We start from the raw sequence: 27,521 nt of genomic DNA on the forward strand, positions 1-27,521 counted from the left end.
ACTGAACTTGACTGAAGGAGAATCTAGGTCATATCACGTGACCCGTGTGAATAACAATAGTGTAAGGAGGCCCCGTAACAATATGGCTCGCAGCTTTTTGTTAATCATCTTTGTTCGTGGTTTCTTCTTTTTGAAATTTCTTTAATGCAAAACTCCAATTCAACTTGACAGGCATTGCTCTGAGCTTGGCCATTTGCCCTCAATGGACACTGACAAAGCTTGGATAGTCCTACTAGCTTTACCAGTATCTTGGGTAGTGTATTGACTGACACAGTATGTGTGTTTTTGCGGGGGCACATTGTAGATTAGTTTAGATTTTATTTTTTTCCCCCTGTTCATTTCTTGTTTCTTTTATTATACCGTAAGGTGTCATTAACCAGATAATTTCTCAAGATGCACAGCTGATTGATAACAGGTTGATTTCTTGAATGTTTCAGACTTTTCAGAATAATAGTTTCTCTTATAGCTATAGAAAAAGAATAGTGGACTAAATTGTTACATAATGATTATATGCATGATATAAGTTATCTGACTGTAGAACTCCTTAACTCAATGTAGATTATCCTGTCCCTGTTTTGACTGTTTCCACTAAATGTGGAGGCATATTGCAAATTAGTTTAGATTTAAATTATTTGTCTGATTTATTTTTCTTATATTTCTTAGCTGGTGAGTCTGTAACAACTTTGGGTTTGCAAAGACTTTAAATGTAAATGATTGTTCTTAAGCTGTGTGATCAATTATATCCCTTGAACAATTTTCTTCATGGGTGATTTATAAAATGTTAGAAAAAAAGTAAAAAAAGTCCAACTGTATAGCCTACTTAGTATTGGTTTCAATAAGTTAACATTTCGGCGTCATAACTGCTCATACGAATATAAGAATGTCAGAATTTAAAATCTCCCCAAATGGACTGAAAAAATACTTCTTTCCATTCTGTTTTCTATAATGAATGAGATTTCTGCAGGCTAACATTCTTACACTGAATTACTGAAAGTTTCAGTTTTCAGTTTCTGTCTTTTGCATGGGACGATTGATATGACATGCCCTTACAACAAACCCTAATACCTGTTTATTAAAAATATTGTGTTTTGTTTTCCAAGATGCATTATGTAGTTACATGGGGTAACAAAACGCTGTCCTGACGTCACTACCCGGGGTTTCCACACTCGACATCGTTTGAGTGTATGAGCTCGACGGCGTCATGGCGGAGGCCGGCTGTCGAAGGACCCATAGCTAAAATGCCTGCAATCTTCAACAGTTAGTACTGTTCAGCGATAAACTACCAATTACCACTTGGAAGGTTTAAGGGAAGACAAAGTTCCTCGTTTGAAAGAAGAAACCAAGGGAGCTTGGCTTGATATTGTGAAGGACCGCTGGGTTGCTCTCCCTGGGAGCAAGCTAGCGAGCTAGCAACCGTTAGCTGCTAGCTCAAGAAAATAGAAAAAAGGACCTCGGCGTCGGACGCGGAGACGGAGTGGACCCTCGCTTGAGTGAGGTAACGTTACTATCAAAAGCAAAACAAGGCTGAAGTATGATGCGTTATGCATTGGATTAGCGTTGCGGTGTCTCTGTTCAGTGTTTATCATTAACTGTTAAGATCTTCGCCCGGTTATAATGTAACTAGTGCAAAGCAGATGCTTTTTAGTTACATTTTGGGAAGTAACGACGGATGAAAACAACTATTCGCCTGGTGGTAACGCTTGCTAACGTTTACTAGCATTGGTGGCTACGAAGCTCATAGTGCAGTGCGGGATTCAGCAAAGCTGATGTGTTGATATTGAGATCTCGATAAGTGTAGTACATATTATGTGGACTTCAGTGATTTTATGATAAATAGTAACATCAGCAAACCTGTCCACAGTTGGTTTGTTAACTTTCACTTTGATATCAAGTTAGCCAGCTACAGCTAAATAGCCACAGTAGTGAATTCTTAGTGGCGTTGTCCAATGCTATCGTATGCTAGCCTGCTAACAGTCCTTCATTTCACGCCGTGACCTGGTTTGCTTGATCTCGCTAACTAGCTAAATATTAGCCAATAGCCTGCTAAATCATATGACCGCGTGAAGATGTGCGCTTATGATCAATTAAACTTGACATTACAACGGCATTGCAAGAAATAACCCTTCCCTCCTCCTTATATGAGGCTATTTAGTCTGTTTTGCAAAACACTGGGAAGAGTGGAGAATAGGTTGTTAGTTGAAGTTGGCTAGCAAGCATGCTTCTCATGAGCTGTGATGCTGGCTACCTAGCATTCCCTTCCTAGCTGGATAGTTAGCTACTTAGCAACTTTTCGCTCAGAAAGTAAAGACACAATTTCAATCATTTGGTGGATGGTTACGTTAGCTTGCGTTACAAGCTAACTTACATTTGAAATATAGCGCGAAATACGCCTCTCAGGGTCTATTGGAAATCTTCCTCTTGCTTAACAGTTGACAAAGTTTGGCGATTATATAGTCTTTTACAAGGTGTGCGCGGCTCTCGTATCGTCATTTTATTGCTAACTGCGAATGGTTTGCGATTAAAGGACGTCCTCAGAGTCGGTGCTCTATTGCCTCCTACTCACGTTCTCGTCTTGGGGGCATTGTCCAGGAGAGTCCGCTAGAGCCCTATTGCTTCTCAGGCCTGGTGCAAGAGGCCTTTGCGGTCTAACGCGATGTTGCTTGGTTTTTATTTCATTGAAGCACATATGACGGCGGACTGATTGAGTTGATAGTTGTTTTTAAGAAAACATCCCGAAAAGAAAGTCCACGGTTACAGTTCTTAATAGTTCGACTAATCGTGGGTGGAAATTATGAAATCGCGTGTTTGTTTGTCACTGTTTATTTTATGAAACGGGTCATGCCGTGAGGGCAATTCATTGGGTTCTAGACCAGCATGTTATTTTGGGTATTGTACAGATCTGCAGGTCTGTTATTGCAAAATAAACTCCAAGGTAGTCATTTAGGTTCAATTCCTTTCATTTAATAGCATATTTTTTGGAAACTCGGGCCACGCTGCTGTCGCTGTCATTTTGGTCTAAACTGGATTATTACAGTGAGTAGCCTACACGTTAATGTAACCAGTTTAGTTTAACTAAACATAACATTACTAATTAGCTGATGTAACATTATACTTTACTGCTTTTTTGTTCTGCCTAAAATGCAGAAAATAGTTTTTTTTTCACAGATTTTTTTTCACTGCTACTAGATTATTTGATTGACTTGATTTGATAAGATTATTTTTAGAAGCACTACACTGTATGTGTACCTTTTTTTTACAGTGACAGTTATGTGTAATCTTGAAGGGATGTTGGGCTGCAGATTTTCAGTGCAGGATTTAATAGGCATGTCAACACTATCCCAAAGGTAAACAGTTTACCTGGTCCTTATTGACGAACAAAATGCACATGTTCTTTAGATTCTCATCTGTGTTGTAACACTAGAGGTGTTGCAGATAAGACTCCTGCAGATAAGACACATTGAAGCTCATAGCTGTTTTTCTTGCAGGTAAACTACCCAGCAATTGGTGTACTGGACGAGACCATATTTCTGAGGCCGTCTTTGGAGACCCCAATATGGAGGGACGCAGCGAAGACGAAAGTGTGAGCAACAGCAGTGGAGAGTCAAGGTTAGTACCTACATCTTAGTGCAAGCATTTCAATGTGGATGGGGTGTTTTACCTGCTCTTTAACCTAACTTGAGTGTTGGAGCCTGGATAAGTAACACTCGACTCACTATAAGAATGAGTGACTTGTGTAATCTGAAACCAAAAGACACAACTTGGAGTGAGAATAGATAGTTCAGCGTCTGTAGTATAATTTAGCTTGCCAGAATATTTAATACTCTTGGCATCTTGAAAGTTATATAATTGTTTTCACGATTTCCTGTAAGCCCCCCCATCCCCTCCCACCAAAAAAAAAAGCCCTGCGGTCTGTCTAAGTGCTGTGCTGAAGGATGTTGCAGACTGTGATTGACACGAGCATCCCAGTACCTCTGTGCCAGTCATCACATTAACTTGATCACACCATGGAGGGTTTAGCCTATCACCTCCAGAGGTGCATAGTCAGACTGATTCATTTTGCTGGTGAACATTCTTGTGCTCTTGTAACTTGCTGTTGTCTTTCTACTCTGCCATATTGTTCGAGTGGACCTGCACATTTCTGTGTGCGACATTGTTTTCATCCTGTGTTGACAACTTTAGAACTTCAGTAATTCCACTAGACACCACTGGTTGGTTGATTTGATTTGCAGGCAAATGCTCCCTGGCCAAACAGTGTTATTGTTTTTGTTTTGCTTGTATTGTTATGATATTGCATTGTCCACTGATGTGTCCTGGCTGTGTGTTGCAGTAACTCTGATGATGAGTCCGGATCCGGATCGGGCTCTGGCTCCGGCTCCAGCTCCAGCAGCAGTAGCTCCAGCAGCAGCCAATCAGGGAGCAGCGACTCAGGAAGTGGCTCTGACTCCGGCAGCCAGTCCGATTCAGACTCGGAGAAGTCCAAGAAAACTGAACCGGCAAAGATTGATGGGGCAGAGGTAAAAACACAACTGTGTTAACCTATCTTATAGCTGCATATTGATTTGTGACAGAATTGTAGCTTTAAGACTTAGAATCACATTGAGGTATTTGATAAACTTATTTATTTTGCTTCGTCACAGTTTTGGAAGTCAAACCCCAGTATCCTGGCAGTGCAAAGGTCAGCCATGCTCAGGAAACAGCAGCTTCAGCAGCAACAGCAACAGCAGCAGCAACAGCAGCAGCAGCAGCAGAGCTCTTCGAACAGCTCGGATGAGGTAACATTACCCTGTCTTTTAAGATGTGTTGCTTATTTTAAAACACTTGAATGGGTAAGCTGATTTGCTTGTCAGAAGTTGTACCTGTGGTGGAATGCTATCAAAGTGCTGGACAGACCAAGTTGACACAAGCATTTTTCAGAGTGTTCAAAACTGCTTCTGTTGTTTTTAGGACTCTTCCAGCAGCGATGACTCGGATGATGATTCGTCGAGAGAAAAAAGCAAAGGGTGAGTTCACTGCCACTGAGATGCGCAATTAGCCACCTGAAGCTACAAGCGAGTCAACCAGGAGTCACTTCCTGTTGCTGTAAAAAAAAAAGAAGAAGAAAAAGTCATTGTTCAGAAACTTCTGGTGAATGTTCATTATTGTGTGCCGCCTATTCTGTTTTCTTCAGATGAGTCAAACAGGGCAGTTGAGACCGATGCTGCATGATGATCAGGTCTACAGTTCAGTCCAGATAGGCAGGAGGATGGAGTTGTATGTTACAACTGCTGTGGTTTTGCACAATTTCTGTATGCAGGTCTGGTTCAGGCTCGGATTCAGATTCCGGGTCAGGGTCCGATTCTGGCAGCAACTCTGGTTCTGATTCCTCTCGCGAGCAGCAGGAAGAAAACAGCGACGCCTCCGCATCAGACTACGAACCTAGTCACAAAGTCAAGAGCCGAAAGCCACCCACCAAGTGAGTTTCTGAGCTCTTCGCTCTTTATGCTGAGTAGCAAATCTATTGTTATTATGATTGAATTGACGACTTTATCTTCAGCACATGTGCTAATCTACCTCTGCCAGAATAGCTTGTGAAGCGTCGGGCCTGTCCCTCGTTATATTCCCTCAGACTGCATGACTGTGAAATCGGCTGCAGAGCCGAGAGCTGTTTTCAGCAGAAACGCAGATATAGCACCCTTAAATTCATCCGAGTGTAATGCCCCTCTGTGATTGACCGCTGATTGAATTTCCTCTCTGTCTGGAGTGCCAGAATAGGCCATTAAGTAGAAAGAAAGAGAGAAAAAAACATGCGCTTCATTTTTTTCTTCTTCTTCTTCTTCTTCTTCTTCTTTTTTCACACCCAAACTCTTTTGTCTACCCAGGGCCAATGCCAGGAATGGCAAAAAGAGTAAAGCGCAGAAGAAGAAGCCGCCAGGGGGCTCCTCCTCGGACGAGGACGACTATGACAAGAAGGCGCTGGCCGGCCCGCGGCGGCAGGCCACGGTCAACGTGAGCTACAAGGAGGACGACGAGCTCAAGACCGACTCGGACGACCTGGTGGAGGTGACCGGCGAGGACGTGCCGCAGCCGGAGGAGGACGAGTTTGAGACGCTGGAGCGAGTGATGGACACGAGAGTTGCCAGGAAAGGAGGTGAGCAATTACAAGAGTGGGGTGAACGAGCTCTTCCTTGTCGGTGTAATTATGGACCACCGTTTGTTATATCAAGAATACTGTATAGAAATTAATTCGATTGAATAAATAATTTGTTTTGTTTTTAAAATCTGGCTCTGCTTAAATGCGCACACACACACACAAACACACTCACTCATATTTGTGATCTCTCACCATAGCTTTGTTTGTTTGTTTGTGTATTTGTTTATTTGCAGCCACGGGAGCCACCACTACAGTGTATGCCGTTGAGGCAGACGGAGACCCCAACGGGACCTTCAACCCCCACAAGGAGGCGGGAGACGTCCAGTACCTGATCAAGTGGAAGGGCTGGTCCCACATTCACAACACCTGGGAGACCGAGGACACTCTCAAGCTGCAGAACGTCAAGGGCATGAAGAAGCTGGACAACTTCAAGAAGAAGAAGTCAGAGGAGAGGAAGTGGTGAGTCTCAAGGTTTTATTTCTCTTGATGTAGCGCAGTGTGGGGGTTGGCTTCAGTTAGGTGTAGGTGTAGTTGTTTTTGTCAAAGCTTCTGAACTGGTTGCCATTCACATTGCCCAAAGATGTACACAGTCAAATTAACAGGAAGTCATGGAATGCGTGCCTTGTTAAATGCTAAACATGTCGTTATCTGGCGATGTTTGAATGAATGTGCTGTCGTTGTTTGAATGAATGTGCTGTCGTTGTTTGAATGAATTGCATTTTTTTTTTTTATTTCACTTCAGGCTAAAAGCAGCATCACCAGAGGATGTTGAGTACTTCAACTGTCAGCAAGAGCTTATGGATGACTTGCACTCCCAGTACCAGCTTGTGGAGAGAATTATTGGTGAGGCTTACAGAAAGTATATTCAGAAATACACACATTCAGTAGTCAGAAATCACATTTTTTAAGCCTTACATGTGCAGTGTATAGTAGTATCCTGTGTATTAGCCGCATTATGTATAAGCTGCAGGACAGTGTTTTATGCAAGTTAAAAGAAAGAAAACCATATTAATTGGCCTTGTGCATTTTAACCTCATAGCTGAAGACATTTTTAAAAATCGATATATAAGCCGCAGCTAATAGTTGGGAAATTACGCTAATGAGATGTCTTATGCATTGGGACCAACAGGCCACTCAAACCAGAAGTCGGCAGCAGGTTATCCTGACTACCTGTGTAAGTGGCAGGGGCTTCCTTACTCCGAGTGCAGCTGGGAAGATGGTGCCCTCATCGGCAGAAAGTTCCAGAAGTGCATTGATGATTACATGTGCCGCAACCACAGCAAGACCATTCCTTACAGAGACTGCAAGGTATCAGCATGTCCAAGCAACTTTTTAGTCCCACTACGGTACTCATCATAAATAAAATGAAAAAATAAAAAAACATATTAATCCTATATGTATGAGGCATGGCTAATAGTTGGGAAATTACGGTAATACAGCTGAAGAAAAGGGAAGGGAATAAGCCATGTTAATTTCTGACAGAGATGTGCACAAGTAGTGATGCAGTTTGTCTGTTTTCTAGGTTTTGAAGCAGAGGCCAAGGTTTTTGCCCATGAAAAAGCAGCCCCTCTATATCACAGAGGGCCTAGAGCTGCGAGACTACCAGCTGGACGGCTTAAACTGGATGGCTCATTCCTGGTGCAAGTAAGTTGAGATTGGATTGAGCTGAATTTGCCGCCACAGTATTTGTCAGCCGCGTAACTGTCTTAACAGAACACTTGGAGAAACAATCTCTTGTCAGAATTGTCAGCCCCTGGTGTATATAGTAATGGAAGTGCTGTGGTTTGCTCACACTTGTCACCAGACGCCCTTTACGATGAATCAGCATCCTGTACAGTTGGTTTGCCGCAAGGTTCACACGTCGAATTTGCTGTGAAAACGCGGGGTTGCATATAATTACTAATAAGTGGAACAAAGTGAAATAAGAGATAATGCCCATTTTTGGAATAGTGATCTGGATGTAATTGCACCATTTTCAGAACATTTATTGTATTGTATTGTATTGTATTTTATTGTATTATAATGTAGCGTGTAGGACATTACATTAATGAACGTAATGCAGTGTAGTCAGTTCTGTAACATGGCTTGCCCCTATCCGCAGAGGGAACAGCTGTATCCTGGCAGACGAGATGGGGCTGGGGAAGACCATCCAGACCATCTCCTTCCTCAACTACATGTTCCACGAGCACCAGCTGTACGGGCCCTTCCTGCTGGTGGTGCCCCTGTCCACCCTCACCTCCTGGCAGCGCGAGATCCAGCTCTGGGCCCCGCAGATGAACGTGGTCGTCTACCTGGGCGACATCACCAGCAGGAACATGGTAGGATGCAAAACCAGTCTGTGTGCGGTTGCACACAATAGCTTTTTTTAATTATTATTTTATTTTATTTTTATTTATGAACTCTAAAACCTTAGGGTCACTGAGGGCAAGATTTAGCTTTAGATTGGGAAGAGGTGCAACATCAACAGCAGTTGGACACAAAATTAGACAGGAAATGCGACACCAAAAAAGTGAGCGTGGTTGTACCCAGTAGCACCTGTTTTTGTTGTTGTTGTTTTTATTAATCTAGATGTGACATTTGGGTCCTCAGTAGCAACATTCCGGTTGAGGAAGTGAAGAGAGGCTCTGTTGTTTGCTTTCCTGCATGAATGTGGCCAGATGATTTGAATTCATTCTCCCTCATTAGCTGGTCCTCCTGTTCATGTGCTTTGCTAACCTGCAAACCCAGATGGTTGATGCAGCCTCTGGGCAAACTTCCATGTCCCACATCAAATATGTTCACCTCTGGTGGCACCATGAAAAACAATCGATAAGGGAAAATATTTGAGCCAGGGAACCAAACATTGCAATATGCCAGATGCGCTTGTTGCTCTGCTGTGAACAGTTGTGCATTGTTTACTTTGAGGAGTTGGAACAGTGTTAACACTACGTGTTATTTTTCTCATTTTCAGATCCGAACGCATGAGTGGATGCACGTTCAGAACAAGCGTCTGAAGCTCAACATATTGCTCACCACTTATGAGATTCTCTTGAAAGATAAGGTGCGTCCCTATTAGTCGTCATTACTGCACTCTTCTACTGAGAGTTTCTCACTTGAAGATATGTATAGATGAGTTGCATATTACCTGGCAGTTGGCCAACGCCAAGTGACTTCTCAGACACTTTTGAACAATGCCTTTTTGTTTCGCATCAGTCATTCCTGGGCAACGTGAGTTGGGCCTTCATCGGCGTGGACGAGGCCCACCGGCTGAAGAACGACGACTCGCTCCTCTACAAGACGATGATGGACTTCCGCTCCAACCACAGGCTCCTCATCACAGGGACGCCGCTGCAGAACTCCCTCAAGGAGCTCTGGTCGCTACTGCACTTCATCATGCCAGAAAAGTAGGCCCCTACCCATACACACTTCATTCACTAATGTCTCCTTATTAGGGCTGTCAGCGTTGATGTGTTAGTCGCGATGCGATTAAAGGGACCCTTTACCGATTAGCATTAAGCTTTGTGTCTTTAGAAAACCAGTCATGTTTTTGAATGGTCGTGCATCATTCTCTCAGTTTGCCTTGAGATGGGAGAAATACGGATTTCAATGTTGGACTTCCTGCTTTCAATGATAAAAATCTTCATTTTACATCATTGAAAGCAGGAAGTCCTATTCATGGGTTTCATTGAAATCTGTATTTCTCCCATTTCAAGGCAAACTGAGGGAATGATGCATGACCATTCAAAAACATGACTGGTTTTCTAAAGATACAAAGCTTAAAGGTTGGGTACGGAATTCGCAAAACGGCCGGCAGATTTTGAATACATACAACCTCAAGTCCCGCCCTCCATGCACCAACGAAAATTACGCGCGAGAGCGAAATGAAATGCCAGCCTGGCGTCTACAGCACTATGAGCTCTAGCCTCCATACAATCGCCCACATCAACTTCCCCAATTACATTCTTTATTCACCTCCAAAGGGTTGTAGGTAATAGTTCCACAAATCAGACAAGGTAGATGATTTTATAGCCATTATGGTAAAAGCACCTTAGTCTACCAGCCCTTTCATTCGTAAATTCTAAAACAACGATGCATTTTAATACACCAAAATAACATTTGATATAGGCTTCCTTACATCTTTCAGTAGCCATAGGTGTGTATATTTGAACAGAATCTGGTTTGGTTCTTACCAGGGCGTTTATCTTCTGAAATATCCGAGTTTAGTGCTGGCCCGCTGGTTCGCCTATTCCACTGTAGCTCCAAGCGGTTAAGTTTCGATTTCATGTTTACAACACTCTTCGAGTCACGGTAAAATGTAATTTTTGCTACATAGCTTATTTATTGCGTGGGTGATTGAGTTTCCGTAGGTATCCGCTGCCTTACTATGTATAGAAATGAAGTGACACATACAATTTGAGGGGAACATTGTGGGACGTGTAGCAGGCCTAGTTAGTTTCGTTTCACTTTCAGCACTGACTCGCGGTCAACAGCTTTCGTGCTATGTGCACAATCGGGTCGCGCGTGCGGGGGGGAGGGGGAGGGGGAGGGGGAGGAGGAAGAGGAAGACCGTTAGATTGACAAATGAGCTGTGAAATGATGGTATGGGGTTTGGAATTCTATTGGTTGGAGTTTTTCGAGCCCTGCCCGTTCTGCAGATGATTGACATGTTTAATTTCCATTTCAGTACTTCCAACTCAGTGGCTGTAAGTGGGTTAGGAATAGGATTTCAAGTGATTTTGCAAAAATGACCAAAAAAGCTCATTCCATACCCTACCTTTAATGCTAATCGGTGAAGTGTCCCTTCAACGACCAAGCATAACATGTTCATTCTTTATAAACGTGTTAATCTCGTGCCGCCAAAGATTCTTTATTTTACAGTCACTTGTTCTGTTATCAACAATTCTCTTTGGCTGCTTACCATTTTGATCCTTTGATGCCCTACTTGATTCTCTGATTTCAATATAGGAATTATATGAACGATAAATTGTGATTGTCAAGACCTGATTAAATGTGCCATTTTTCTCATTTGGTTACATTTAAGGTTAAAATGTAACTCTTCCCACAGTGGTTTGCCCACTATATTATGTTCTTGTCAGAAATGCCACACCACATATAACCTTGCTCGATTGTTCTTGCTGAGATTGGTGTCACTGGTAAGGTTTCGCGTCTTATCACTGGATGACCTTCTAAAGCGTGGTTGTGGCTTTTGCTCGATGTCCCTCCGCGCGGTGTCAGGTTTCACTCATGGGAGCTGTTCGAGGACGAGCACGGGATGGGCCGCGACTCCGGCTACGCCAGCCTCCACAAGGAGCTGGAGCCCTTCCTGCTGCGGCGCGTCAAGAAGGACGTGGAGAAGTCGCTGCCCGCCAAGGTGGAGCAGATCCTCCGGGTGGAGATGAGCGCCATTCAGAAGCAGTACTACAAGTAAGAGCCGCGAGGAGACCGAGAGCTCGGCCCTGTTTTAGGCCCAGTCTGTCCCCATCTGTCTTGTGTAGACTGGCAGCGTTGGAAGAAATAGTAAAATTATTCAATAAAAAGGCATCATAGGTCTTGGAAAAAATGTGTTTGCTCATATTGGAATTAAGACGTCATAGGGCCTGATCATTTATTTTGGTTCATGAGTCTTGGGAAAACAAGTTTGGATGTATTAAAAGACATCATAGTTATGAATGAGCTCTGCAATGGATATATTTTGTTTAAGTTATAGGAGGCAAGGTCGTACCACAGGGGTTTAGATGAGGGCCTAATTGCTTGTTTTGGCTTCCGTAGGTGGATTTTAACCAGAAACTACAAAGCTCTTAGCAAAGGCACAAAGGGCAGCACGTCAGGCTTTCTCAACATCATGATGGAGCTTAAGAAGTGCTGTAACCACTGCTACCTCATCAAGCCGCCAGAGGACAACGAGTTCTACAGCAGACAAGAGGCGCTGCAGGTAACCCAGCAGTTCTTCGTCCTCAAGCTTGGAGCTTCCCTCACTGACTGACACGTTCCCAGTGTGTGCCTAAAGCATGGAGAAGATACCATCTCTGATTTGATACTGATGTGAAAACCATCGTTATCTTTCAGCATTCATTCATTCATTCATTCATTCATTCACTTTCACAATTCATTGACTTTGCATGATTTTGTAATGTAAAAGAAAATGTAAACAGACATGGTCAAGAAAAATACGTTTTCAGAATGGGACTTTTCCGGTGTGGAGCTTATTTCTCCCCCTGTGTGTGTGTGTGTGTGTGTAGCACTTGATCCGTAGCAGTGGGAAGCTGGTGTTGCTGGACAAGCTGCTGGTTCGGCTGAAGGAGCAAGGTCACCGCGTGCTCATCTTCTCTCAGATGGTCAGGATGCTGGACATTCTGGCCGAGTACCTGAAGAGCCGGCAGTTCCTCTTCCAGGTTTGTGTCGCACTGTGCCCAGTTGGTTGTTGTGTGTTTCTTTGGTTCTCATAATAAATATGGATGGGTGCCAGCACCTACCCCCATTATGTGATCCATGCCCAGGCCCTTGTAGGGTGCTCCTCATTGGTGATCATGTGCTTTCTCTGCAGCGGTTAGATGGCTCCATCAAAGGCGAGATGAGAAGGCAGGCACTGGATCATTTCAACGCAGAGGGCTCTGAGGTAACCAAATCTGTTACTTATTTATTTTATGCATATTAGAGATGCACCGATCGATCGGCCGCCGATCAGAATCGGCCGATTTTCACGTGATCGGCCACGACCGGCGACCGGCCGGTCAGTCTGAGACATGCCGATTTTATGCCGGTCAAATGCACTCGCACCTACTTGTAACAACATTACACAGCTGAGTTAGCAAAGTTTGATGAAGCTAGCAAAGGCTAACAGTGCCAAATCAGCGCTTTATCCAGCGCCAAAGGGCTGGATAAAGCGCTAATGCTGAGTTTGTCTATGCAGCGAACGCTGTGCTTTGCCATATTGCGTGGAATTTACTAAGCTGTCACTTCAGGTTACGTAAACAGCGCACATCACCGCCCGTCCTTGCCGCTAATTGCGTGCTCACAGCTGAACCACAAGCGCTGTCAACAAGCAGCAACATAGCCACGGCAGGAATAAACATCGTTTTGCTTCGGTTTGCCACCTTAGCATGTATTCTTTCACACTAATAGGCTACAACAACAAAGTCCGATTTACACATTTAGAGGTTTATTTCATTACCTTTTGTCTACTCACGCCTGTATATTTCTTCTAAATTCGCCAAAAGTAAGCATTCTAACATGTCTTCATACACTACCGCGACCGTGATACAAAACATATCATGTGTGGTGTCGTTGGAAAGCTGTGTTTCATGACGTTATGCCATCCAAATATGGACACTTCCTTTGTATCCGCAAGCAATCGCGAAAGTTCAAAGAAGAGTGTAGTAGACTGAGTATGCATGCCATTGGCTGTGTTTCAAGGCTGTTATCTCAAAATTAGTTTTTTGTAATTTTCCAACATCTCAGCCTATGTAGCACCTATAGCCTACACCAAACTTTCCAGTTATACACTTATCAGTATTCTAAAGATATTTACAGTTGGATATGGTATGTGAGAAGAAAAAAATAGTAGTCCTACAGTGCATTTCTATTAGTAGTGTGTGAAATGAATGTCCCACACTGGGAATACTGCAGGTGAAGAAGACTTGAAGAAGAATCTGTCTATTCACATTTTTTTTACCAGCCATTGAGAAGTTGATTACATTTTTATATTAACATGTTGTATTAAAGAAAGGATAGAAAATAACTCTTTTTGTGTGCTGTAAAGTGGTTAGAAGATGCCAATCGGAATCGGCTAAAATCGGTATCGGCAGGTCAAATTCTATGAAAAATCGGAAATCGGAATCGGCCAAAAAACTGCAATCGGTGCATCTCTAATGCATATTTGTCTAGTTTTATTTATGCCTCTGCGTCAGATAGGCTGAAGGCATTATTATGCCTGTATGTCTGTCCATCCTGATCTCGTAAACGCAATATCTCAAGAATGCCTCAAGGCACATGCTTCAAATCTACAAAAGGTAAATTAGACTTAAAGATGAACTGATTTGATTTTGCAGGTCAAAGTTCAAGGTCACTATAACCATGAAAGTCCCTTTTTTTGTGACCGCAATATCTCAAGAATGGCGTTTTTGCATGAATGTTCACTTGGACTTCCTTTCAGCTCTATAATCAATGTATTTCGTCCGTTCACAGGATTTCTGTTTCTTGCTGTCCACGCGAGCTGGAGGTCTGGGTATCAACCTGGCATCTGCAGACACAGTGGTGATCTTCGACTCGGACTGGAACCCCCAGAATGACTTGCAGGCTCAGGCCAGAGCTCACAGGATCGGTCAAAAGAGACAGGTACACCCACCCTGTCCCCAGCCTCACTGCTTAATAACAAAGATTTATTCATTTATCAAAACACGTTAACAAATTCAAGTACACTGTTGTATTTCCTTCCTCTGCTTAGAGACCTGTAGTGGACTAGCAATGCTGTGTCCAATAAAGCCAAAGCATAGCTATGAGTAATCCGTTGTCCTCACCCGATCACCTTTCCCTGTTGCGTCTAGGTGAACATCTACCGGCTGGTGACCAAAGGGTCAGTGGAGGAAGAGATCATCGAGCGGGCCAAAAAGAAGATGGTGTTGGACCACCTGGTCATCCAGAGAATGGACACCACTGGCAAGACTGTTCTACATACGGGCGCCGCTCCCTCCACGTAAGACTCCGGGTCTTTGTACAGTAATTTCCTGTGTATTAGCCGCATTGTGTATAAGCCGCAGAACAGAGTGTTTTATGCAAGTTAAAAAGAGCAAAAACATATTAACTGCCACTGTGTATTTATTAACCTGAAGAAATTGAGCAAAATCAGTGTGTAAGCTGTGGCTAATAGTTGGGAAATTATAGGGTTCAGATATGCTTGTTTACTGACGTTGTTATTCCGAGCTTGATCATGGCAAGGCTAGTTTTGTCTCAACTACAGACGTTTTTGATAGTAATTGAAAGAATGAATGGCAGGTATACTTTCTTTTTTGGGCAAGCTGTACTTAGCAGGCTGTTTCAGGGTCAGTGTTGTGATGTCGTGATGGATACATTTTGTTGTCTATCCTCCTTTCAGTTCCTTTAAAAGTGATTTTTCTTGCTTTCACGTTGAGGTTGCTGGTCACAGCATTGACCTTCCAGCGCTACCACAATCTGAGATTTGCAAAGCAAACAGCAACCATCTGGCACTGTCAGAGTCAAAACATTTGATTTGAGATGATCACTGATAAAAAACATAGGCCTGTATTTACTCACAGACAGAAGATAGAGCCTTAATTCATTTGCATCTACTCCTTTGTGGGCTTGTAAGGCGGTGACGCCGCACTAGACAAGAGAAGAGGGGGCGCGAGACTGTAGGGTGTAAAGGGAAAAAGGCAGTTCCTCAAGAACAAGGCCCACATCTGGAGTTAATTAGGTGTTTTATGGGTATGTAAAAATTGTGAACATGTTGCCAGTCCTTTCCTTACTGGCTCTCAAGTATGCCTTGAGGTGGATTGTGCAAGAGCGAACATATATGCACAGAGTTTACGGTTTGCCTTGGTTGGCTAGGAAATGGCAAATTTACACACTGATTGCATTTCCTTTGTTTTGGTCTCGATCCCTGTGCCTTTTTCACAGTCGCACGGTTGATTGTTTTGAAATTGAGTGTCTCATACTATCGAGGTCCGAGGTATTTGCCTCTTAACCCTCGCCACCGCACTCCACAAACGAAACATCCCAAGAATGCAATTGGGTCTCCTCTGCCTCTCGGTTTGAATTTTTCCCTCTCGCCTTGCAGTTCCACCCCGTTCAACAAGGAGGAGCTGTCGGCCATCCTCAAGTTTGGCGCCGAGGAGCTCTTCAAGGAGCCCGAGGGGGAGGAGCAGGAGCCACAGGTCAGTCCAGCAACCGGACGTCTACCTGGCCGGAGTTGTACACTTTATATGTAATCGTGGTTGAATTTTAAATTGAGGCTATTGAATAATTTGCTGCCAAAAAGCAGTACATATTAGTGAACCTTTTCGGGAGACTCTTGTTTGACCAAGAAGCCTCATTCAAGTTGATGTGTGACTTAAGAATTTGGGTTTCTTACTGACCCCTCTTACAGTCTATATTTTGTCCAATACAAATATACAGTGATGATGTGTGCTTTAGTCCTTAACATCTTTGCGTGTGTGTGTGGCAGGATATGGATATTGAGGAGATCCTGAAGAGAGCAGAGACCAGGGAGAATGACCCTGGCCAGTCCAGTATAGGAGAAGAGCTCCTGTCTCAGTTCAAGGTATTTTCTTTGTCCTTGTTTCTCTGTTCTGCACATGGGCTCTGACACGTGGTTCTGATTACATTTCTAAGCCCCTTTGAAATTCTGCATTATTTGCCTCCTTACTTGGTTTTAGATGTCCTTCATTTACTGCTGTGTATTAGAAAGGATCACTTTTTGTATTCTTTGACTATGTAGCATTGTATTGAAATAATATCAGCTTATCATTGTTGCTATGGATTTGTCTTCAATGTAAAGTGGAGGCGCATTCCAATAGACACAGATGAATTGTGTGTAAACCAAATGGTTAGGCCCACCAAACAATAAAATGTCATCTGATTGTCATCATGGGGCTTTTCAGCATTTGGCATTTCCACACTACAGCTGGTCATTGCGTTTACATGATGAACACGATTAGTCTGGTTCCCAGATTTTTTTTTTTTTTTTTTTTTTCCCATTTAAAAAAATGTTACTCATGAGCAAAACCAGTAAAGGAAATGCATCAGAGTCGTTATTGGAGAAATGAAAACTGGCATGACTCATAGGGAGGTAAAATGCTAGAATTGCTCTGTTGAAAATTTGCTACAGCCACAGTTTGTTGACTGTCCCTTAAGGGACCATAAACGACCATTTCACATGTCAGTAAGGCTTTAACAAAGCCTAATTCTCAACAACCTGCAAACCAACTGAAGTGTCAACAAACCCTATACTTAGCCCTTACAACAATGGCTTTTTTGTACTGCTCATTGTCAGCAGCCTCTTAACAGGTGGCTTGTTGATGGTTTATGACGGGCTTTCCGAATAAAGTGCCACCCACCCACCCAATCTGGACTCATGCGCATGTTCACTTCCAACTGTGTCCTGTAGGTGGCGAACTTCTCCATGATGGATGAAGAGGAGATGGACATGGACCCGGAGCGGGGTCACAGGAACTGGGACGACATCATCCCCGAGGAGCAGCGGCGGCGCCTTGAGGAGGAGGAGCGCCAGAAGGAGCTGGAGGAGATCTACCTGCTGCCGCGCATGAGGAATTGTGCCAAGCAGGTGAGCGCAGCAGCAGTAGTAACCGCATGGAATGTTCTAGAAGAGCATTCACTGAATGTTCTAGAAGAGCATTCACAAAATGTTCTAGAGCTCGCCTGGAATGTTAGAATGTGACACAAGCAAGGGACTTGATCTAATTGATCTGTCAGGGAGGTACTTTCTTCACTGGTCAATGTTTTTGTGATGTGAAAATGTGCAACATGCCATACAGTTTGCATGGCCATGCAACGTATCTGCACTCTAGTAATTTTAGCTCAGGTTGAATAGCAAGTAGAAACATTGCATCTGTGTGTTGACACGACTAATTGTTAGCCAGCTCTGGGATTATTATGAAACGACAACACAGATACCAACAATACCACCAAGGGATTTGTGTGAACTGGTTGAAGTGCATTCTGACACTCACTGTTTTCATGCTGTGTCAGAGTTCTTGCATTTCATACAGGTTAGAGTGCCTCTGGCAATTACATGCTGATTAGTCTTGTGTACGTGAAACCCTCTGAACTGCCAAGCCTTTTGTGTGGAGACGGTTGAAATCAGATGAGATTGAGGCCTTGTAATGGGTCCCTTGGCAATACTGCTATTTAGTTCTTTCTGCATTATGATGAGGTCATCCTATCGTATAATTGATTGGTTCTGTAAGCACAAACTGCAGGGACTGAGAAGAGATGGCCTAGCTTCTTTGAATATGTGCTGAATGATTCAATAGGACCTGCCTGGTAGATATTTTTTCATGTTGATCTATTCTGAATAATATTTATTCCTTCATCTTGAGCTGTTACCCAGCGGAAGTGTCTCTCAGACCTGTTCTTGTCCCCCTTTTAGACCCCATGTTTGTTTTTAATGTCTCCAAATAGTGCCTTGGCTGCCCTGGAACCTTTTTTCTAAAAACAGTTGACCTTTAGCGTGGCACGCTCTCAGCACATTGTGATCCCTGTATTTCGCCACACATAACATTTCCACTTTGGGCGTTAGAGCGTCGTGCCAGTGTTGCAGTCGGCGGTCGTTTGTTTGTTTGTTGTTATTTACATTTGACTGACCGATGTTTGCGGGTCCGGCATTTGCAGATAAGCTTTAACGGGAACGAGGGCCGGCGCAGCCGGAATCGGAGGTACTCGGGCTCAGACAGCGACTCCGTGTCGGACCGCAAGAGGCCCAAGAAACGCGGCAGGCCTCGGACCATCCCACGAGAGAACATCAAAGGCTTCACAGACGCTGAAATTCGAAGGTGAGAACGATACTCTGGTGCTAAAATGTGCAGCCTATCCTATGATACCAGCATATCCTCCAGTTGCATAAGTCCCGTATGAGAGGCCTCACAATGTTTAAAACATACTTTCCTCCTTCAGATTCATCAAGAGCTACAAAAAATTTGGCGGCCCTCTGGAAAGGTAACAGCTCTCCTCTTTCTTTATCTTTACCATTACAAAAATCCTTCAATTTAAATCCATTCAACTTTGACTAAATGTAACTTTTAAATCCTTTTAAAAGCATTCTAAAAATCAAGTCATTGCGAAATCACTCACCCCTCTGACGATGACCCCACCAGGTTAGACGCGATTGCGCGAGACGCAGAGCTGGTGGACAAGTCGGAGCACGACCTGAGGCGACTGGCGGAGACGGTGCACAACGGCTGCGTGAGGACGCTGAGGGAGAACCCCTGTGGTCCAGAGAAGACCTCAGGTAGCGGATCACTCGCACATCACACAACAGTACACACCTTAATCTCTCACAACGACATAACAGCCTTTCACAGCTACCAGCGCTCACAATGAAGATGTAATGTATCATGTGTTTATGAAGATAAAACCGGTGTTCTCAATAGGCTGTGATCACAAGGGCTTCAAATATTCTCTCCTGCTTCATTATTTCCTTGCTGGTTCAGTTAATGTGATGTAAGGTTGGATCATTGGTTTCTTTAGGATGTACTGGCCAGGGGTATATTTCATGTATGCCTTCATTTGGCATCTCTCCCAAAACAGGAATAAGTGTGTCTAGATCTTCTGACTGATGACTTCTGATCTTGGTTATTTTAACATTTGCAGGGCTAGCTCACTTTACCTATTTAACTGCTGGAGCCTGTTTTCAAGCAGCTTGCTATTGTTACAGATTTCAATGTGAAGGGCACTTGAGTGTCAGGGTTAAATGGATACACAATCTCAAGTATGTTAAAGTAGGAACACGTGTGCTTGACTTAGAGAATGTGCAGCACAGACTCATTTTCTCAGGCTGTCTGTGTGGTTGATCTCAACAATGATTGGGGTTTGATCCCCCCCCCCCCCCCTTTCCTTCCTTCACCTGTCTGCTTTTGCAATGTCTTTTACTTACATGATGCAAGGTCTGTCCTAACAGAGTGGTTAACTCAACACACTAGCCAAACTGGGAATAAATTAGACTCAGTACTGCATTTTTCTTCTTGCTTCATGCTGTGTAACTGGGAAGTCACACTCTAGACTCTAGAATTGACACAAACCAACTTCTCCTTTCCAACGAGTCTTGTCGCTTGTCTGTTGTTTGACCGCAGGAGGCAGGCGGGGGAAAGTGAAGGGGCCCACGTTCCGAATCTCCGGGGTCCAGGTGAACGCCAAGCTGGTCATCTCCCACGAAGAGGAGCTGGCTCCCCTCCACAAGGCCATCCCCGCAGACCCGGAGGAGAGGAAAAGGTGCGGACACCCCCTCACCTCCTCATCCTCAGTTGCTTTTGACCTCAGTTGAATCCTGCAGTGAAGCTTACCGATTTGGCATAGATAGAGGCAGTATTGTGGTGTTGGAAAACAGTGTGCATGTCCTAAGCCCATGATTGAAGGCTTATGTAGAGCATAAGTGTCTGGTATTTGACAATATCAGTGTTTGCATGTTACAGCCTTTTCTGTTTTTTTGTTTGCTTCAGGTATAAATTACCTTGCCATTCAAAGGCAGCTCACTTTGACATTGAATGGGGCAAAGAAGATGATGCCAGTTTGCTCATTGGTATCTATGAGTATGGCTATGGGAGCTGGGAGATGATCAAAATGGACCCAGACCTCAACCTGACTCATAAGGTAAACCATGGACCACAACATCCCTAGCCCCCAGGCATGAAGCACTTTTAGTACTTGAATGTTAATGTCTTCGCAAAGCTGTTTTGTGCTTGCCTAATGGTGCTTGCCAAATTCATCACTTATGGCATCCCATTGCTGTCATTCCCACACAACCAAAACAATCTTTGTGTTGGTCAGTCCAAACCCCACCCCATTCATACTAACCGCTAGGCCTTGTAATAGCCACAGACACTGAGGAGGCAGAGATTCCCACAGCAGAGAGATTGTGTGTACACTCCCCGTGTGTAAAAATAAACTGGACCGGAGCTAGACTTGACTTGACGCTTGACGTGTGTTTTTGCCCCCGAGCAGTTGTTGCCTGACGACCCCGACAAGAAGCCCCAGGCCAAACAGCTCCAGACGAGAGCGGACTACCTCATCAAATTACTGAGCAAAGACCTGGCCAAGAAGGAGGCGCAGCGGCAAGCGGGCACGGTAAGCATCTGCACACACTTGGGCCCGCTGTGGTCTGTCGACCTGGTAAGGGTGCCATTTGTGCTGCCGAGTCTACCGTAGAATAGCAACATGCGATGAAAACGGTGGTGCCTCTGCAAACAGGTGCTTCCTGGATTTACACTTGTAACTTGCTCAGTCTGAGCATTTCAGATGCTTGTTTTGTTTGTTTGTTTGCATTCTTCAGTTGAGTTGAGCCGTGCCTGATCAAGAAAGCCTTGATAATCTGGTGTGTCAGATTGCCAAAAGACTTGATCTCCCTGTAAACGGCCTGCTTGTGTGTTTTTAAAAGGCCAACTCTCGGAAGAGGAAACCCAGGGGCAAGAAGAACAAAAATGTGAAGCCAGCAAAGGTGGACGAGGCGGTGAACAGCATGTCCTCAGCGCCTCCCTCGGACAAGAGCTCAGAGGAGGAGGAGGACAAGGAGGAAGAAAGGGTACGTTGGGATCAAAAGTTGAGATGGACTCAAGCCGTGGACTCCAATCGAATAGAGAAGATGCACACCATGAGTTCTCTGTTCTGATATGGCATTAAATTGTAACTGTAATTCACCTGAGGAAGCTCTATGACCGAAACGTTGTAAATAAATACGCATGCGAAATGGACAGTGTGCGGGATTTTCTTTCACAAGTTTAACTATGTAACCTATTCCGACGCACCTGTCCCTACAAAAGAGGTGTGCAAAAGCGTTTTGTAAATTAAACTATAACTAAATGTATTATTAGTGGGAGTGGGACTGTAACTTGCATTTTAGTAGGTTCCCCATAAGGTATTAATGATAAGAGTCTTCTAACTCATTGAGGAGATGTGATGAGATGTGCACAGCTGTTCTCAGAGCAGTCAGTTTTTGACTGTTTTTGAATTTGAATCCTGACCTCATTTCCCCTCACCTCTACAGGAAGTGGCCCCGGTGAAACCTCCCACCAGAAGGGGACGGGCGGAACCTGTGGTCGTCAAGCAGGAGGAAGAGGAGGAGGAGGAAGAGGACTCTGAGCCTGAGCCCCTCACCCCCAAAGAGCCCGAGGAGAAAGAGAAAGAGAAGGAGAGGGAGGTGAAGAAAGAGGTGAAGAAGGAGAAGAAAGAGGATGGTCGCGACGGCAAAGAGAAGAGGGAAACCAAGGAGAAGAAGGAGGCCAAGCCCCCAGAGCCTGTGACTCGGGTAGAGGAGCCACCGGTGGAGAAGGTAGGAAACCTCCAGGGGAACCGCACTGGCGTTCTCAGTGTTCTTTAAGCTGTATTCTGGACATGCTTAGAATGCATGGGTATTCTCAAAAGGCAATGCACTTATGTAAGTCAGGTAGCTAAGCAACAATCGGATTATTATTTATTTATTTATCTTTCATTTTTTTTTTTTTTTTTTGGATGTTTGCCTCTTGACCACAGAATTGACAGCTGAAGTGATACTCTGCGGACGGAAATTCACTGTCTCACTGATATCTCTACAGCACACTCACTGACATGATTGACAGATGATTTAGTCTGGAAGGTGCAAGAAGCCTGTGGCTGATGTGCATGTCTGACATACGGTTGAGCAAGTTTTCCGTGTCGGCAAAGTCAAGTGTCTGACGCTCTGACTGATTGGCAGATGGTGGAGGTGAAAGCCGAGGTTCGGGAGAAGGGAGGGAAGAAGGCGGACACGCCGGTCCACATCGCTTCAGGGGGAGAGAATGTTCCCATCTCAGAGGAGTCAGAGGAGCTGGACCAGAAGACCTTCAGTGTGGTGAGATATTGTTTTATTTTTATTTTTATTTAATTTTTTTACACTGCAAAAGTCAAATTAAATTCTGTCATATCAAGAGGAGGGGGAAAAAAGTTGAGACAAGTGAGATTGCTCTGACTTGACAAGATTAAGTATCTTGGCAGACAAGAAAGAGAGCTATGGTGTCTTGATGTAAGATTAGTTGTGGTGGCATGACTGGTTTCTGAGATGATTTTTGATCTGTTAGCCGTTTATGTTTTGCAACGCAATGTGAACAGCTAGTAGAGAGAGATTCCTTTTTACCTCTAAAGCCGCATTCACATACGTCGCTACTCGCCCATCGCTCCTCGCTTCTCGCCGAAATTCTACTCGCTGGCAGAAAATGAAAATGAGAATGAGTCTGCTGGTGTTGGTTGCCGTGGCTCCCCGCTAGTTTACTTCCCACTGCAAACATGTCCGAGGGAACTGTCAATCCTCTCTCTATTCTTCATTCTGATTTGGTACTTGCTTCACTCGCATCGCTGAAAGTTAAAATTATTTTATCTCCGTACCCGCCCACATCGCATCGCCTGTCCTGGCCACATTCCGCTAGAACACATTCACATTCCATTGACAGTTTGAGTAGCGACATATGTGAATGCGGCTTAAGTCGATGAGAACCTGTCTTATCTCTGGCCGATCCATGAGGATGTTGTCATTCCTGGTCAGTCTACCCTGACTGACGTATGCATGTCCGAATATGCCACAGTGTAAGGAGCGCATGCGGCCGGTGAAGGCAGCCTTGAAGCAGCTGGACCGGCCGGAGAAGGGCCTGTCCGAGCGTGAGCAACTGGAACACACCCGCCAGTGCCTCATCAAGATCGGAGACCACATCACCGAGTGTCTGAAGGAGTACACCAACCCAGAGCAGATCAAGCAGTGGAGGAAGTATGTTGCTGACTCATGTGACAATCCTGTCAGGCGTTCATTTTACCATAGACATTCAGCTGCATATAATTATTCATTTGTGACTATTTGTATAATGAACTTAATGTATAGTGAAATTATTCATTTATTTGCTTGATTTAAATGAATAAATCTGTGCTGAACTTGATGGCAGCAGGGACATGATGTACATTATTATGTTGAACCCATATTCCCAGGTAATGTCCCTATGGAATGTCCTTGGCTAAATGTGGATCTTTTCATTACAGAAACCTCTGGATATTTGTGTCAAAGTTCACTGAATTTGATGCAAGAAAATTGCATAAATTATATAAGCATGCCATAAAGAAAAGACAGGAGAATGCTCAGGTCAGTTTCCATTCCCTATATTGGTTGGCCCTCAAAACTAAAGCCTGTATTCAATACTGTAAAAGCCATAAAAATACCGTAAAGTACAGTAAAATACCATAAAGCCATAAAAATCCATTAGTCCAAGATAATGCTACAATTATACTACTATTACACTGTTAACGACTGTCTTGTTTTTGTTGTAGGCAGCGGACCAGAACACTAGCACTGTAAATACTCAAAGCTTTAAACACTCAGGTAATGCCGTCTTGTGTGTCTTTCTATGTTCAAGCCAAGCTCTTTCACTATGAAAAGGTTGTAGACGTTTACAAATGTTCACACACTCTGTTGTATCGTTAAACATTAGTTGTAATTCCTAGTGATAAAATCCATCCAATTAATTAATTTATTAAAATCCCTAATGCTATGTGCAGTTCACATTTTACTAAAAACTGATTGCACTCATCTCCATCAGACATTGAAAGGTTAAAGGACAACTCGCACCAGGACGACAGCAGCAGGGACAGCTACAGCTCAGACCGCCACCACTCGTCGTCGACGCGCTACCACAGCGGCAGCGAGCAGAGCAAGGAGCCGCGGCACGGCAACGAGTCGTACAGGAAGGGCAGCGACACCCGCAAGAGGCCCTACTCCTCCTTCAGCAACGGCAAAGACCTCCGGGACAGGGACCGGGACCGAGATAGAGACAGAGATCGAGATCGAGACCAGTACAGATCAGATCGACAGGACAGCAGGTACACTACTGAATTGTCTGTGTAACATATGGCTTCATGGCACCACACTGATGAATCTAGACTTCCTGTTTTGAATGTGAGGGGCATGTGGCACTGCTTCCTTTCTAAGGTCTAGTTGACTATTAACATGAAGTGGAAATGAAATATTACGCCATCTATTTCACTGACACAATGTGTTTCAGTGGTTATAAGTGGGTTTCTTTTTTCCGACCCTTTTTACACTTCTCTTATTATAACGCAACGTATGGTACGGTGTGCCACAACTTCTTTTTAATAGTCAGTTTCACTCAAGCTGAGTCATTTACATGCTTCAAATATGTCTACTGCCCATTGTGGTGTTGCTCTGACACAGGGATGAGTGGGATGAGTGTTGTACAAGTATCAGCCATTTTAAATTAGCACGAAGTAGCTGCTGGCAGCTGAACTATTCACATTCATCTCCCTCAGATACTACAGCGACAGCAAGCACAGGAAGTTAGACGACCACCGCTCGAGTCGAGACCATCGGGCAGAGAGCAGCTCCAAGGACCGGCACTCCGACCACCGACATTCAGACCACCGGTCCGACCGCCACTCGGGCTCGGACTACAGCAGCCACCACAAGTCGTCCCGCGACTACCGCTACCACTCGGACTGGCAGTCGGACCACAGGGCATCGGGCAGCGGGCCCCGGTCGCCCCGCGACCAGCGCTCCCCGTATGAGTCGCGCTCGCCCATGGGTCACCGCTCGCCGTTCGAGTATTCGTCCGACCACAAGAGCACGCCCGAGCAGATCTGGAGCAGCCGCAAGACATAACGAATGCCACCTGTGAGAGGGTTTAAAAAAAACGAACGATTGATCGAACGAACGAACAAACTCGCTGCAGACTCACTCAGCCATAGACACAACTGAAACACAGGAAATGCCTTATGGGACTGTCCAAACGCTGTATCATGCACACACTGCGTCTCTATGGGGTCAGTGTGGACGCCTTCTCTCTCTCTCTCTCTCTTTCTTTCTCTCTCCCTCTCTTTCTTTTTCCTTTCTCTCTCTCTCTATCTATCTGACGGGTGTCTCGGTATCCGAGGAGTGACGGGGTTTTGGATGCATGGGGGGGCGGGTAGGGAGGGCACAGACATATTTTTGTATTTAAGAGCAATGCTGCACTGTTTCGCAAAGGCTGCGGCATAATTTTTCCCTTTTTTAATTATTATTTTTATAAATGAACTTTTTCTTTTTTTCCTCCTTTTTTTTTAAAAAAAATTTAAAACTTGGACAGAAAATGACCTGAGTGCTACCCACGTCCCATCAACCAACACTGGATCCTGGCATTGGCTCATCACTAAGTCAATGTGGTTCGTGGCTTATTTAAGAAGTGTTCAAACACAGTTGAAAAAGTAGCGCAAAGTATCGTCCTGTTATCATGCTAACTTGCTAAGTGTGGATTTGAATCGTCTTTTTTCGAAAGCAGTCTGAAGGACTTGGGTTCACCTTCCAAAGTACCTCGTTTACAGTGTTTCCTGTGACCACCTTGCCGATGATTCTTCTTCGTTTTTTTTTTTTTTTTTTTTTTTTTGCATCATGCTTGAAATATTTAATTTCTGTTTCAAATGTAAAATAACCTGGATTTTTTTTAGTGCACATCTGAGAAATGTCCCTTTTCACACAAATTGTACTACTGTAAATTATTGTATAAAAGTAAAATCAAATGGGCTTTTTTCTCTCAGGCTTTTTTCAGTTTGTTGTTGTTTTGACTCTACTTTTTCCCCATCAACTCAGGCTTTTTGTCAACTGTAAGAATTAATGATCAAGTTCTTGTTATGACAGTTAATGGTAAATATTCTATTTAGAATGTAACTCGGGAACTGGCGGGGTGGGAGGGGTGGTCTATTCCATTTGTGTATGCCTCTGGGGGTTCTTTTTTTTTTAACGTCTAGTCTTTGGATAATTCTGAGTTGTGAATATATGTCAGTAAACAGATGGCAAACCTCACGTTTTAAAGCATCATGTGATAAAGTGTAAGGGGTCTATCGTAGATAGAGGCACTTATATGATCTGAAATAAACTAGAACATTTTTATGGACTTTCCTTTTCCTTCTTTTTTTGTTTTCCTTCCTTTTTTTATACATAATTGTAGGCAATAATGTAAAATCTATGCAGCCCAAGTGTATTTCTGGCAAACGGCCCAAGCAAGTCAAATGCTGTTACAGTACACACTGATGTATATAGATTTTCTCTATATTTCAAATTGAATTTACACTGAAAAATGCATGGATTTTTAAAAGATATTGTTTTATATAATTGTTTATAAAGTCATTAAACTCGAATCACTGTTCTCACTTGTAATCTGGAGTTGTGTACGAAAATTCCACTTTAGAATGTTTCCCTATGGGATTGTTGCCAGGTATAGATAAAAGAAAGTAGACCGTGTGTAAACCTTTCTGGCAAAACTCAGGGAACATTTCATGAACACATGGCCAATCATTTAGGTGACAGCTGGCATGCCATGATTCTGTTCATCACCACCCATCTGTGTGGATGACTGGACAACAGTATTTTTGCCCTTTAGAACATGTCGGTGGCTGCAAGAAAGTGTTGACATTTCTCCTGTGAAAAAAATCTTGTGGTTTTGATATGATCATTTGACTTCTATGATGGCAAAATTGACATTTTGAATCTTTTTTATGTTTTCAGCAAATGTTTCCCGATGCTTGGCAAAATGGGATGTCATGACTGTTGTAACTTATTCATTCTCACAATGAAAGTGGAAGTGTAGTCCCGTTGTTGTGTTTGTGTGTGTCAAGTTTTTACAGCAAGTTGGTGTCAGGCACAGATCTTTTTAAAAAAACACAGCAAAACATTGTAGATTGCTGT

General features: G+C 43.8%; 1 protein-coding gene across 2 annotated transcripts; it reads left to right on the top strand.

The window, feature by feature from the left end:
- Positions 1–1,180: 1,180 nt before the first annotated feature.
- On the top strand, positions 1,181–26,730 carry chd1 (chromodomain helicase DNA binding protein 1). 2 transcript variants are annotated; one of them, XM_062553769.1, is made up of 37 exons: positions 1,181–1,495; positions 3,486–3,606; positions 4,328–4,514; positions 4,638–4,772; positions 4,945–5,000; positions 5,294–5,452; positions 5,859–6,127; positions 6,364–6,589; positions 6,873–6,973; positions 7,260–7,438; positions 7,653–7,774; positions 8,232–8,448; positions 9,081–9,170; positions 9,323–9,513; positions 11,345–11,533; positions 11,879–12,041; positions 12,349–12,501; positions 12,654–12,725; positions 14,294–14,443; positions 14,653–14,801; positions 15,903–15,999; positions 16,290–16,385; positions 17,232–17,408; positions 18,476–18,636; positions 18,758–18,799; positions 18,958–19,091; positions 19,933–20,071; positions 20,299–20,449; positions 20,801–20,923; positions 21,234–21,377; positions 21,840–22,124; positions 22,527–22,661; positions 23,389–23,567; positions 23,834–23,933; positions 24,119–24,170; positions 24,388–24,667; positions 25,115–26,730. In XM_062553769.1, the coding sequence occupies exons 2-37, from the start codon at positions 3,554–3,556 to the stop codon at positions 25,461–25,463; spliced, it is 5,505 nt and encodes a 1,834-aa protein (XP_062409753.1). In that variant the 5' UTR covers positions 1,181–1,495; positions 3,486–3,553; the 3' UTR covers positions 25,464–26,730. The 2 variants fall into 2 exon arrangements, with proteins under 2 accessions (XP_062409753.1, XP_062409754.1); XM_062553770.1 differs by lacking the exon at positions 1,181–1,495 and adding an exon at positions 2,984–3,033.
- Positions 26,731–27,521: the final 791 nt, after the last annotated feature.

The sequence above is a fragment of the Sardina pilchardus genome, chromosome 14, assembly GCF_963854185.1.
Source record: "Sardina pilchardus chromosome 14, fSarPil1.1, whole genome shotgun sequence".
NCBI lineage: Eukaryota > Metazoa > Chordata > Actinopteri > Clupeiformes > Clupeidae > Sardina > Sardina pilchardus.

Coding starts and splice junctions, on each gene's coding strand:
- chd1 (XM_062553769.1), top strand. CDS start 3,554: ATGGAGGGACGCAGCGAAGACGAAAGTGTGAGCAACAGCAGTGGAGAG. Junction 8,449..9,080: donor ACATCACCAGCAGGAACATG/GTAGGATGCAAA, acceptor TCTCATTTTCAG/ATCCGAACGCATGAGTGGAT. Junction 16,000..16,289: donor GGGAGGAGCAGGAGCCACAG/GTCAGTCCAGCA, acceptor TGTGTGTGGCAG/GATATGGATATTGAGGAGAT.